This window comes from Silene latifolia, chromosome 1 (genome assembly GCF_048544455.1).
Source record: "Silene latifolia isolate original U9 population chromosome 1, ASM4854445v1, whole genome shotgun sequence".
Lineage (NCBI taxonomy): Eukaryota > Viridiplantae > Streptophyta > Magnoliopsida > Caryophyllales > Caryophyllaceae > Silene > Silene latifolia.
The window spans coordinates 48,291,883-48,303,998 of NC_133526.1; the positions used below are offsets into that span (position 1 = coordinate 48,291,883).

General features: G+C 40.4%; 1 protein-coding gene and 1 non-coding gene across 2 annotated transcripts; one reads left to right on the forward strand and one right to left on the reverse strand.

Moving 5' to 3' along the window:
* The first annotated feature begins 1,061 nt into the window (after nt 1-1,061).
* On the forward strand, nt 1,062-1,133 carry TRNAP-AGG (transfer RNA proline (anticodon AGG)). Its single transcript has one exon. It is a non-coding gene; the product is annotated as a tRNA-Pro (tRNA).
* A 369-nt stretch (nt 1,134-1,502) lies between these two features.
* On the reverse strand, nt 1,503-5,400 carry LOC141605116 (rop guanine nucleotide exchange factor 5). The gene is made up of 7 exons (XM_074423772.1): nt 4,744-5,400; nt 4,078-4,194; nt 3,819-3,973; nt 3,291-3,365; nt 2,916-3,206; nt 2,438-2,797; nt 1,503-2,160 (listed from the first exon to the last, which is right to left on the reverse strand). Exons 1-7 carry the CDS (start codon nt 5,006-5,008, stop codon nt 1,702-1,704), a joined length of 1,722 nt encoding a protein of 573 aa, XP_074279873.1. The 5' UTR covers nt 5,009-5,400; the 3' UTR covers nt 1,503-1,701.
* Between the last annotated feature and the right edge of the window lie 6,716 nt (nt 5,401-12,116).

Sequence of the window (12,116 nt, forward strand, 5' to 3'; positions counted from 1 at the left end):
GAGTGATGTTTCGCAATGGGTGGAGGCTAGGTGGAAGGAGTTGGGTGAATGGGAATGTGGGAAATTTATGATTGGCTGTTGGGCGATATGGGAGGACCGTAACAAGGTTGTGTTTGATAGAGTGGAGGTTGAGCCTTGTAGAATTGTGAGGCGAGTGTGTGATGTGGTCAGTGACGGCATTGGCGATATAGGGGCTGCTAGGGAGGGGCGGGCTTTGGATGGACAGAATAGGGGAGAGAGGGACGGTGGTGGTTGGAAAGTAGCGCCGGAGGGTTATGTGAAGGTCAATGTTGATTCCGGGGTGAAGGAGGGGGAAGGGGTGAGTACGTGTATGGTGTGCAGGGACGAAGGAGGAGGTGTGTTGTGGGGCGGAGCTGTCGTACGAGAGCAGTCTTGGGAGCCATACTTTGCGGAAGCGGTAGCGGTACTGGACGGTCTCCAAGCGGCAAGGAATAGAGGTCATCAACGAGTGGTGTTGGAGAGTGACTGCTTACAGGTCATCGACACGCCGAAGGAAAGACGACAAGGGAGGAGCATTTTCTCGTAGATTATTGACGATATTTTTGGGTTATGTACTGAGTTTGTCTCTGTTTTATGGTCTCACACGTCTAGAGTCAATAATTGTGTAGCGCATGCTTTAGCTCATAGTACTCCTCGTGTAGTTGGTAGTTCGTTTTGGTTGGATGTTTGACCTCCAATCGCTAACAATGCTGTAATTTATGATTTATCGTTATTAAGGTAATGTTAAGGTAATGCCCTTGTAGGTGTTTTTCTCAAAAAAAAAAAAAAAAAAAAAAAAAAAAAAAAAAAAACTGTGATAATTTGACAAGATAAAAACCGTATAACCCGATCTTTAAACCCTTATTTTATAGACTCGACACATATTTACCCGAATTCGAAATAGCCGAACTTACAACCGCTCGTTTGACAGATCCAGGCACTTCTACACATCCGATTTCCGGCCCACATGTGTAACCAACAGGCCCATTCTCAGTGACGATCCAACCATGGCTTAACGTAAAAGTCTTAATATAGATTATGGTTGAGTTCTTTAACAACCTGGGCATTTGGTCTAGTGGTATGATTCTCGCTTAGGGTGCGAGAGGTCCCGAGTTCAATTCTCGGAATGCCCCTTTATATCTTCTTTTTTCCGCCATACACATCCTTTTTCTCTACTTTTCTTTTCGTTTCTTGCACAGCACACTTACACCTAACTGGATTTACGTAGGAACTTTTTAGCTTAAACCAATAAACCCCCCTGAAATATCGATCGTTTTCATTCTTCAGAAGAGTTTTCCGCAAATCAAAGTGATGATGAGAATACAAAGGATTACTGAGAATTATTCAAGACAATGTGAATGAAGATTTTTGGATGGAACTTTAACATATGTCGAGTAAGATGAGAAATGAAATCTGCATATGGATCACTTTATAAACATTATTTATCCTTAAAATCGGCATATGGATCACTTTATATAAACAATTCTGACAATCAATAAATCTGTAACAAACAAACCATAATAACATAGAATCAATCTCTAACACCTCAATATTGCTTCAGGTCCATATGAATTGCTTTACAAACACTCCTTACATATATATTTATGTGGAACAAACAAATTCAACATACTTTTGAATTAGAACAACACCGGTAAACTCTTGTGAATGATTCTTAAGATACTACCAAGATTTTAGATTCCATCAGAATCTACTCGACTTCTGATGGACAGTCAAGGCCCTCTGAGGATCCACATTCTCTATGTCATCCGTAGAAGCAGGTGATCGTGATCCAATGCTTGATTTGATCCCTGGACCTTCTATCAAATTCACACAGGTCTTTGTCTTCGACTCACCACTTAGGTAGTTGGTTAGGACTCTCTTAACCCCAAGACCACCACCACCACCACGTCTAGGAGGCTTATTGATATCGCGGTTCATGAAAGGAGTCCTCTCGACTCTTCCTGGGCTAATCACTGATGCAGGGCTCGGAGTGGACATAGCCGCTTTGTGGGGGGTGCTCGAGGTCTTCTTGTGAGCAATCACACTTGACTGTTTGGTCAAGTCATCTACATGAAGTAGATCGTCAATTCGAGCTACAATGTTGAATGCCAAACTCTCCAGAACTCTTGAGTAGCTTTCTAGAATGGATTTTCCTACATCCTGTTGTTAAGGGAAAAAAAATACAGCAATGTGAAAAACTTGCATGAGAGTTTATTAACTCTTAAAGTAGGGTGATAGTTTTATGCAGTAATACTAATGTTACCCCTACACCTGAAAAATGATCTGGCCGTTTCAAATAACTCAGTTTGGAACTTAAGTTGGACTCAAATAGAACATGAATATAACCCAAAACCTGATTCGCGATGAAACACTAATCAGAATGACCTGATTTAAGGGGAGAAAAAAAAAAGACATGCAAGGGGAAGTAAAAATAGACCTTGTTGCACTGGATTTTGCTTGTGTCCAGAGAGGTTTGAGTCAGGCCAGGGAAGCGCTGCTTCAAGCAAAGAAGCAACCGTTCAGCTCTTTCAGCAAGAAGTTCCCTCTTATCTCCATCAACCATAAGATCCTTCATCATTTCCCATGATGATTTAGAGGTAGATCGAGTGGGATTGGTGCTAAGGGGTTTAGCATGGAGTCTTCTTCGCCATACATAGATAGCTGCTTCAACACGATTTGCTATTTCAAGGGCTACGTGTTCAGTTGAGAGGTCCAGGCAATCGAGTAAAGACTCTGGCAAGTAGTGGTCTGATGTAATGTAACGGTACATCATGTCCCCTAGGCATGCTCTTCCGTTCTGAAAAATTAGAGTATTACTGGCTTATAAGATGCTGTCAAATTACTCGTTCGAGCAACTAGTGATTGTCTTAGGTAAACATAATGAACAACTGGGTAATGTTCTTCCATATACATACCTTCGGAAGGGACTCGAGGTAGGAGTCAGGTACATCCATATCAGCTAGAACCATGCTATTAATAGACATGGCTGCCTTGAGAATTTGGTTTGTGCATTCACGCTTGTGATCAAGCTGTTTCCGAGAAGTCTCTTTTAGGCCACCAGGAGGAACCCGAGGCACTGGAAGCCACCACTTCTCTTCTTGCCGGTGTAAGGTTTTCCGAAAAGATGATGAACCATCACAGTCTGAGGCTACTATTCCTTGATCAACATACCAGAATTCGGTCTTCCCAAAGCTATCTAGTATTTCCTAATGGCGAGAACAGAAACATAATAAGGTAAAGAAAGAGGACGTAACAGGCTAAAGAATGAAATATTGGAATCAATAACTTACTATGAGCATGTTGTCTAGTTTTCGAAGTGCAGGAAGATTGATGAATATGTCTGTTCGAGGCCTGCAAGTCATTATCTGAAAGGGCAGGCACAAATATGTTAGACGTTGGTTACATCCATAGTTCCCCGCGTCACACATGATCTCTTATCTAATGAAAGCTACAATGGCAGATTTGAATGTTGATGTTAGTGGGTTTCGAAACTAGGTCATGACTAATACCACTTAATCTCGACATATACTTGCATGATGTGAAACTGTGAGTGTAGGACACTGGGCACAGCATTTCAGAAAAAGGAAACTAATCAAGTAGTTGCAAACATAAAAATCAAACACAAATGTGATTAATGAAGACAATCTGTACTTTTAAAACTTATAAGCAGTACCTATTAAATCAAAACCAATTTCAATTTGTTTGTAAGAAACAATGATGTTCGACATTTAGATACACACCCGCTTACAACATCTACCACAATTCGAATGCAAGACAGAAACTTTTAAAATGACACTATGAAAGAACAAAATGACTACCTCTAGCTTTTTTCCATCCGGAAAAGTCTGCCAAGTTGGTATGAGCTCAACAATGTGATCACCAACACAAAGCAACCACTCCATCTCTCTTCGCCACATCGACTTCTTCTCTAAAGGCAAAGGTTCTAACCTCCATAATTGTCCGAAAATTGTAGCTATAAAACCAAATTAACCCCAAATTAGGAATAAAATAACTTGATTAAAAACTCACAAAACCAACAATAAAAATACAAATTTGTTGCAATATGAATATACCCACCACATAGATTAGTAATAGCATTAGAAATAGAAAGAGCAGAGCAAACTCCTTTCCCACTTCCTGACATATCCTCTCCTAATAACAGCTTCGCAAATCTCTCTTTCATTAACTCCATCTCTGTAACACATTTACACAAACATATTAAATACATAATTAAAAACAAGATACAATAACTGCGGAATCAGGATTTGTAGTAGGGCGCTAGTAATGCAATAAGGTAAACTAGAAACGGACAAAATCGACTAAATTTCAAATTTTTCATTAACTAGGAAAGGGGAGCCTCCCAGATAGCCCCCTATTCGACCACTTCACATAATTTAACTCACAAATTAACTAAATTAAACGGGTTAACTCTGCATTGTAGAGTTTACTTAAATAGTACGGAGTAAATAATAGTCATTTCGTAGTAGGCGCTAGTAATGCAGTAAAGTAAACCTAGAAACGGAAAAAAAAATCGAGTAAATTTCAAAATTTTCATTAACCAAAAGAGGCGAGCATCCCAGCTAGCTCCCTATTCGGCCACTTCACATAATTTAATTCACTAAGTAACTAAATGAAACGGGTTAGCTCCGCATTTTAGTTTTATAATTTGAGTAAACTCTGCCAACTCTATAGGAAAATAACCATGCCGAAAATTAACCCAAACATCAAAGTTCCGAAACTAACCAGAAATGCTAGAATTATGCTTCTTAATCTTAGACCCCTCATCTAAAACCGGCTTCTTCGGGCCGAGAATGGAAGGTTTAGGAATGACAGCTTTGCTAATGGGCCAACCCAAAAGAGGGGGAGAAGACGAGGATTTCTTCATAGTCGAAACCTCGCAACTTAATCTACTTCCACAGCTTCTTCTACGCTCAGTAAGTGACTCAGTTACTGACCCAGTTGACTCAGATAAACACAACCCTTCATCTTTCCTAAATGAAGTAGCCATTATGTAAAATTTCAAAACTTTTGCTCAACCCAGATGATATTCAAGCAAATTAAGGGTAAATATTTGAAACACAGAAGAAAAAGGTAGAGTCTTGGATTAGTTTTAACAATATGGGTTCATTTTGAATGTAAAAAAAGTGAAAAGAGTTGTTTTTAAGCTGATAATTTGAGAATTTTGTGAGAAAAAGGGAGAAAAGTGGGGCTAAAAAAAAGATAAAGTTTAGGTCTTTAATGATTTAAAAATGGGAGTTTTTCGTCCCAAAAATTTGCAAACTATGGAATTTGATTTGGGGGAAACAGAAGGAACTGACAAAATTGTGATATGGTACAAAATGCTGAATATGGTGTGTGATTCTAACGTCTCTCTTTAGTTTTAGAGCTGAGTTTGCCACCTTTTTGTATATTCAAATATATTGATTTAATATGGGGGGAGTGGGTGACGGTCTATCCACGCTATGAACGGCTATATGCCTATATATGCGAATATGTGAATAGGACAATAAGGAGTAAATCAGTAAATGTTTTTTTGGAAAATGAGATGGCGTCATCATGTGTCACTTAAATTGGACGTCACCGGGGATATTATAGTAAATTACCTAGTTATTTTCATTTCCTTATTCTTAAATTTAAATTTCAAACTAATTAGTAGAAAAGGGTAGTTTAGGAATTTAAAAACCCTTAACTAACTAGGGATTTTCTCGAGTCTTGCCACTTTTTGAGAAGGATTGTTACGACAAAGAAGATAGTGTTGTTTGTGTCTTTCCACTGCATTTGTTTATCAAGAAAATGATGCAACATGTGGTTAATTCAGGCCTTCATGAATTATGGAAGGCCGTATGGCAGTGTGTATGAGTATTATAGTTCATCGAATGGAATCATGGGTAAGGCAGTAGATCGAAACTCGAGCTTTTTTTTATTCATGGCCGGGTAAGGTCGGAAGATTAAATTAAGAGAACCATTTATTACATATCAAAATTCCGTAATTAATTTCAGTACCTTCTTCACCAATGGATCATATTGTATTTTTTCTTTTGTGGTCGGGTTTGTAGATAAATAACGAACCCCGATGGATAAAATTTACAATACAATGATAAAAAATTGTAACTAATGATGACGATAATTTAGAGTAAATCAGGTTTGGAGTAAAATGATATACGGAAAATATTAAATTTAATTTAGTTAGAGTTCATTTTAATTCAATAGATATAAAATTACGTAATATAAAGTAAATATCAGAGTATAATACGATAAAAGGGTCAAGGTGGCGGAAACACCAAGCCTAAATCCGGATCAATACTAAATCCAAAACCAAACTAATACATTATTCAAAGGTTATCAAACTGAACTGAAAACAAACTCCTAATTTATTATTAAGCTCGCTTCGCACATTCTCCAACCAAGCATCAACCAGTCAGCAATAATCTGAACAACCTGAGAATGGAGGTCGACAATCAGTCGTGAGTAACTAGATGCTCTCCCAGTCATGTTTACAACGATTGAATATAACTAACAATCATTAACAATTGAAATGCAAAACCAGTAACATGTGAGATCATCTATACTCATGAAAACCCAACGTAAACTTGTCATTAAACGAAGGCATATTAAGACAATCCTTTGAAATGATATTTCAACGAAACCACATACTACGAGACACAACCGTAACCAATCAACAATAGCAACATAAGGCATAAAGTTAGCAACAAAGCATAGCGAATAGGGTGAACACCACACATCATACCGATTGGAGCATATAACCGATGCTTCCACACAATACGCATATGGTATAAAATAAACACCGGCTCGAGCGTATAACTGACACTCTAATCTGTCAGAGCATATAACTGATACTCTGACTGACGGATCGTATAACTGACTCCCCGTCGGTGTGAAGTATATAACTGATACTCCACGGTGCTATGTATAGCGTATCCCCACTGCTTATGTGCCGAAGACCTGGCCAGACCTCTCGATGCAATAACTGTACACCGAACGACACTCGAGACCCAGAGCGTATAACTGACGACTCTGGCCACCCTCGAACATAGACGAATAAATCCCATAATGGGTGGCGTTTGTTCATTCCGTTTTGTATATAACTGATACCGCACGTCATCTATACCACTAGCCACAAACAAATGCACAGTATAACTGACTGTACCAACATGCGTGAACAACGTCACGACTCAATTCATAGAATAGTATAACTGACTACCTTACTTATCATGTGAATAAGAGTAACCAAGGCATATACAAACATAGTATTATACTATAACTGAATACAACACAACATACAAAACAAGTATTAACAATCAATGTTATAGTAACCTTAATCATAACATAAACTTTGGATGCCAGGTTATAGTAACCTCGACTATAACTTCCAACATATATAACTTGAATTTATACTTACTTCAACTATAACCTTAACACGAACTCAAAGTTATACTAGTTCCAACTATAACCTTGAGCCATAATCTCAAGGTTACGTTAGTTTCCGCTATAACTTTAACTCGTACTTCAATGTTATAGTAGACTCAGCTATAACCTGGATTCATATTTCCAAGGTTATACCTCAAACAGCCATAACTAGAGTAACCACCCAAAGTTGTACTAACTTCAACTATAACACTTGAATCATCATCAAGGTTATACTAGCTTTAGCTATAACTTTAAATCCCACTCTTGGCCGCCTATCATGCCGCCATTAGGGTTTCGTTCATAAACCCTAATTGCGCTCATGACACCTATAATAAACATACAAACAATATACGATACATAATTAATGCATTAAAACATATACAAACATGCGACAACATAATTAATCATGATAATAAACAATCAAACATGTCAATCATACAAATCAATCATTAAATCATATTAGTTACATCAATTGGCATAAACACAATTAAAAGAGAAACACCTAGTTACCTTATTAAGCAAATAATCCTAAAGATCGTCTTCAACGATATAAACGTCCTCTCGAGGAGCAACTTCCACGCCTTCATTGTCGTTTGACACGTGCCAAAGAAGAACGAATCTAATAAATATACTAACTATATATATAAACTATAAAAACTACGCGAAAAACATAAAACTTACGAAGAAGATAGATAGACCCAAGGAATAGGATCGATCTAGGCACGAAGAACGATGAGGAACGAAGAAGAAAGGAAGGATGGCACGAAACCCTATGCGAGATTTCGCGCGGCACAAGGGAGGAAGAGAGGAGAGAAATTAGGTTTAGGGTTTTGTGAGGATGATGAGAAAAGAAAAGTAAGGGTTTGGTTCCCCTTTTTATTTATAGAAGAACTCATGGGTTTATTCCAAGCTTAGGCCCAAAACTCACCCATGTTGCTCCAAAATCACGTGAGACGCAAGAAAAGAACGGGTCTTCACCGTTTTCGGACCCGACGAGCTAAAAAGACAAGAGACGAATATTTTCCCAGAAAATAAAATATGAAATATGGGAAAAACAAATTAAGGAAATATATTATGGAAATTAGGGGTGTTACAATCCCCCCCCCAAAAAGAAGTTTCGTCCTCGAAACTTGATAAGAGAACTACCTCACTCGAAAAGATGCGGATGCTTCTCTCGCATAGACGCTTCGGTTTCCCAAGTCTCTTGCTCGAACTTCTGACTCCTCCACAGAACCCAAACCAAAGGCACAACCTTATTCCTTAGCCTCTTCTCCTGACGTTCCAAAATACGAACGGGTCGTTCCTCATAAGTCAGGTTAGGCTCAACCTCGATAACATCAGCCTGTATAACATGAGAAGGATCACTGCGATAACGATGCAGCTGCGACACATGGAACACTTCGTGAACCTTTGACAAGTTCGGAGGTAAAGCCAACCAATAGGCTACCTCACCAACTCTCTGGAGCACCTCATAAGGTCCAATGTACTTAGGACTAAGTTTGCCCTTAAATCCCAAATCTCTTGACACCTTTCATCGGCGAAACCTTAGGAAAAACCTTATCGCCAACCTCAAACTCAATCGGCTTACGCCGCAATTCTGTATACGTCTTCTGTCGATCCTGGGATGCCTTAAGCTTCTCACGGATCAACCTCACTTGCTCAATCGATTCCTGAACCAACTATGGACCAAGAACGACAGCCTCACTAGAATCGTCCCAACACAAAGGACTACGACACTTCCTACCATAAAGTGCCTCAAACGGAGCCATCTGAATACTAGCTTGGTAACTGTTGTTGTAGGAGAACTCCACAAGCGGTAAACTCTTCTTCCATCTAACTTGAAACTCCAAAGCACAAGCTCGCAACATATCCTCAAGCGTCTGAATCGTACGCTCAGTCTGACCATCAGTCGCAGCATGAAAAGCCGTACTCATCTTAAGCTCATTGCCCAAAGCCAACTGAAGCTTCTTCCAAAACTGCGAACAGAACCTCATATCACGGTCGGAGATGATATCCTTAGGAACCCCATGAAGACGAATGATCTCTCGCTGATAAGCATTCGCTAGTTCCTCGAGACTCCAAGTCTCCTTCATCGGAATGAAATGCGCGACCTTAGTCAAACGATCAACCACGACCCAAATCGCATTTATTCCTCTCGGCGACCTCGGCAAACCCATAACGAAATCCATCGAAGTCGAATCCCATTTCCATGTGGGAATCACCAAAGGTTGTAGTAGACCACCAGGTCTCTGATGTTCAAACTTGACCTTCTGACAGATTAGGCAACGGCTCACAAACTCGGCGATCTATTTCTTCATACCCGGCTACCAAAACCGAAGCTTCAGATCCTTGTACATCTTATCACCACTAAGTGAACCGAATAGGGAGTACTATGAGCCTCCTTGAGACTCTTACATTTTAAGACCTCATAGCTAGGCACACACCAACGACCTTGGAATCGCAGACCATCATCAGGTCCAACGTCGAAGCCTTTGGCGCGACCTTCGCTTATAGCGACTTGAACTCCTTCTAGGAATTCATCCTCTCTTTGCTTAACTCGGATCTCACGAAAGATCTCGGGTTCAGCAACCATCGCACTCAAATCTAGAGTACTAGGAAGAACTACCTCAAGGCTCATCTTCTGGAACTCTCGACTCAAGTCGTCAGGTAACACCAACACAGATCTCATGGCATGACACACCTTGCGACTTAAAGCATCGGCAACCACGTTTGCCTTACCCTCATGATACTGCAGCTCAATCTTGTAGTCGTTAAGCAGCTCCAACCAATGTCTCTGCCTCATGTTAAGATCTCTCTGAGTGAAGATATACTTCAAGCTCTTATGATCCATATAAATGTTGCAAGAGACTCCATAAAGGTAGTGTCGCCATAGCTTAAGTGCAAACACCACCACTGCTAACTCAAGATCGTGAGTCGAATAGTTCATCTCGTGAACTTTCAACTGACGGGAAGCATAAGCCACAACCTTACCCTTCTGCATCAAGACACAACCCAAACTAGACTTAGATGTATCGCAAAAAACATCGAACTCAACGCCCTCTTCTGGTAGAGTCAACACAGGAGCGGTAGTCAACCTTTTCTTCAACTCCTAGAAAGGAGCTTCACAAGCTTCAGTCCAAATGAACTTGGATTCCTTCTTCATTAACTGAGTCATCGGTCTTGCAATCTTAGAGAAATTATGCACAAACCAACGATAATACCCAGCTAGACCAAGGAAACTCCGAATCTCATTCACATTCTTTGGACTCTCCCAATCAATCACAGCTCGGATCTTTGACGGATCAACCATAACTCCATCGCGCCAAGAAAGTAACTTCCCTTAGCTAAAACTCGCACTTCGAGAATTTAGCATACCGCTTCTGCTTACGCAGAGTCTCCATGATTACACGAAGATGACTCTCATGTTCAGCCTCATCTCTCGAGTAAATCAGTATGTCGTCTATGAACACTAAAACACACTTATCCAAATACTTGCAGTAAGTGCGGTTCATCTGATCCATGAAAATGGCAGGTGCATTCGTCAGCCCAAACGGCATCACCACGAACTCATAGTGGCCATACCTCGAACGAAAAGCAGTCTTAGGAATATCTTCTTTCCTAACTGGAATCTGATGGTAACCAGACCTCAGATCGATCTTCCAGAACACACTTTCACCACGAAGCTGATCAAACAAATCCTCGATCCTCGGCAAAGGATACTTATTCTTGATAGTAACCCTGTTTAGCTCACGGTAGTCAATGCACAACCGCATACTACCATCCTTCTTCTTGACGAACAAAACAGGAGCACCCCACGGTGAAGCACTCGGTCGGATAAAACCCTTATCGATCATCTCCTCAAGTTGCTTCTTAAGTTCCTATAACTCAGTTGGTGCCATACGATATGGAGCTTTCGAAATGGGACCAGTTCCAGGGAACAACTCAATCGAGAACTCCACGTCTCGCTCAGGAGGAATACCAGGTAGATCCTCAGGAAAGACATCGAAAAACTCCTTAACCATAGGGATATCCTCTAACTTCAACTCTAGTAAAACATCTCAAACACTGCACAGATAGATCTAATGACCTTTTCTACCCAAGCTAACCATCTTCAAAGCAGAAACCCACTTGACGGTAGGTGTGACTCTAACACCCTGATAAGAAACCCTCGAACCTGTAGGACTCTTAATCACGATCTTCTGATCACGACACAGGAACCTAGCGTCATAGCGAGATAACCAGTCCATGCCCAAAATCACATCAAACTCTCCTAGTTTGAATGGACAAGGTCCGCAGGAAGGATCGCCCCTGCAATACTGACAGGTACGTCCTTGAACAGAACGAAGCAAGAAACTATCTCACCCATAGGAAGGGATATAGAGGTACAAACGGATGATCAAAAAGTGAGTCCAGCACGGACGGAAAAGGATTCGGATACGAAAGACATCGACGCACCTGTATCAAAAAGAACAAAAGCAGATAAAGAGTGAACGAGAAAGGTACCCGTAACCACATCTGGATTAGCATCTGCCTCGGCACAACTCATAAGGAACACTCGACCAGTCTTCGGAGCATCAGCCTTAGGAGCATCAACCTTTGGCTTTTGGGGACAATCGATAGCCTTGTGTCCCGGAGCTTTGCAGGTGAAACATGTGACCGGATTACCAGTATCACAATACTTACCCGGG

Coding starts and splice junctions, on each gene's coding strand:
- LOC141605116 (XM_074423772.1), bottom strand. CDS start 5,008: ATGGCTACTTCATTTAGGAAAGATGAAGGGTTGTGTTTATCTGAGTCA. Junction 4,195..4,743: donor GCATAATTCTAGCATTTCTG/GTTAGTTTCGGA, acceptor AATGTGTTACAG/AGATGGAGTTAATGAAAGAG. Junction 2,161..2,437: donor GCAAAATCCAGTGCAACAAG/GTCTATTTTTAC, acceptor CCTTAACAACAG/GATGTAGGAAAATCCATTCT.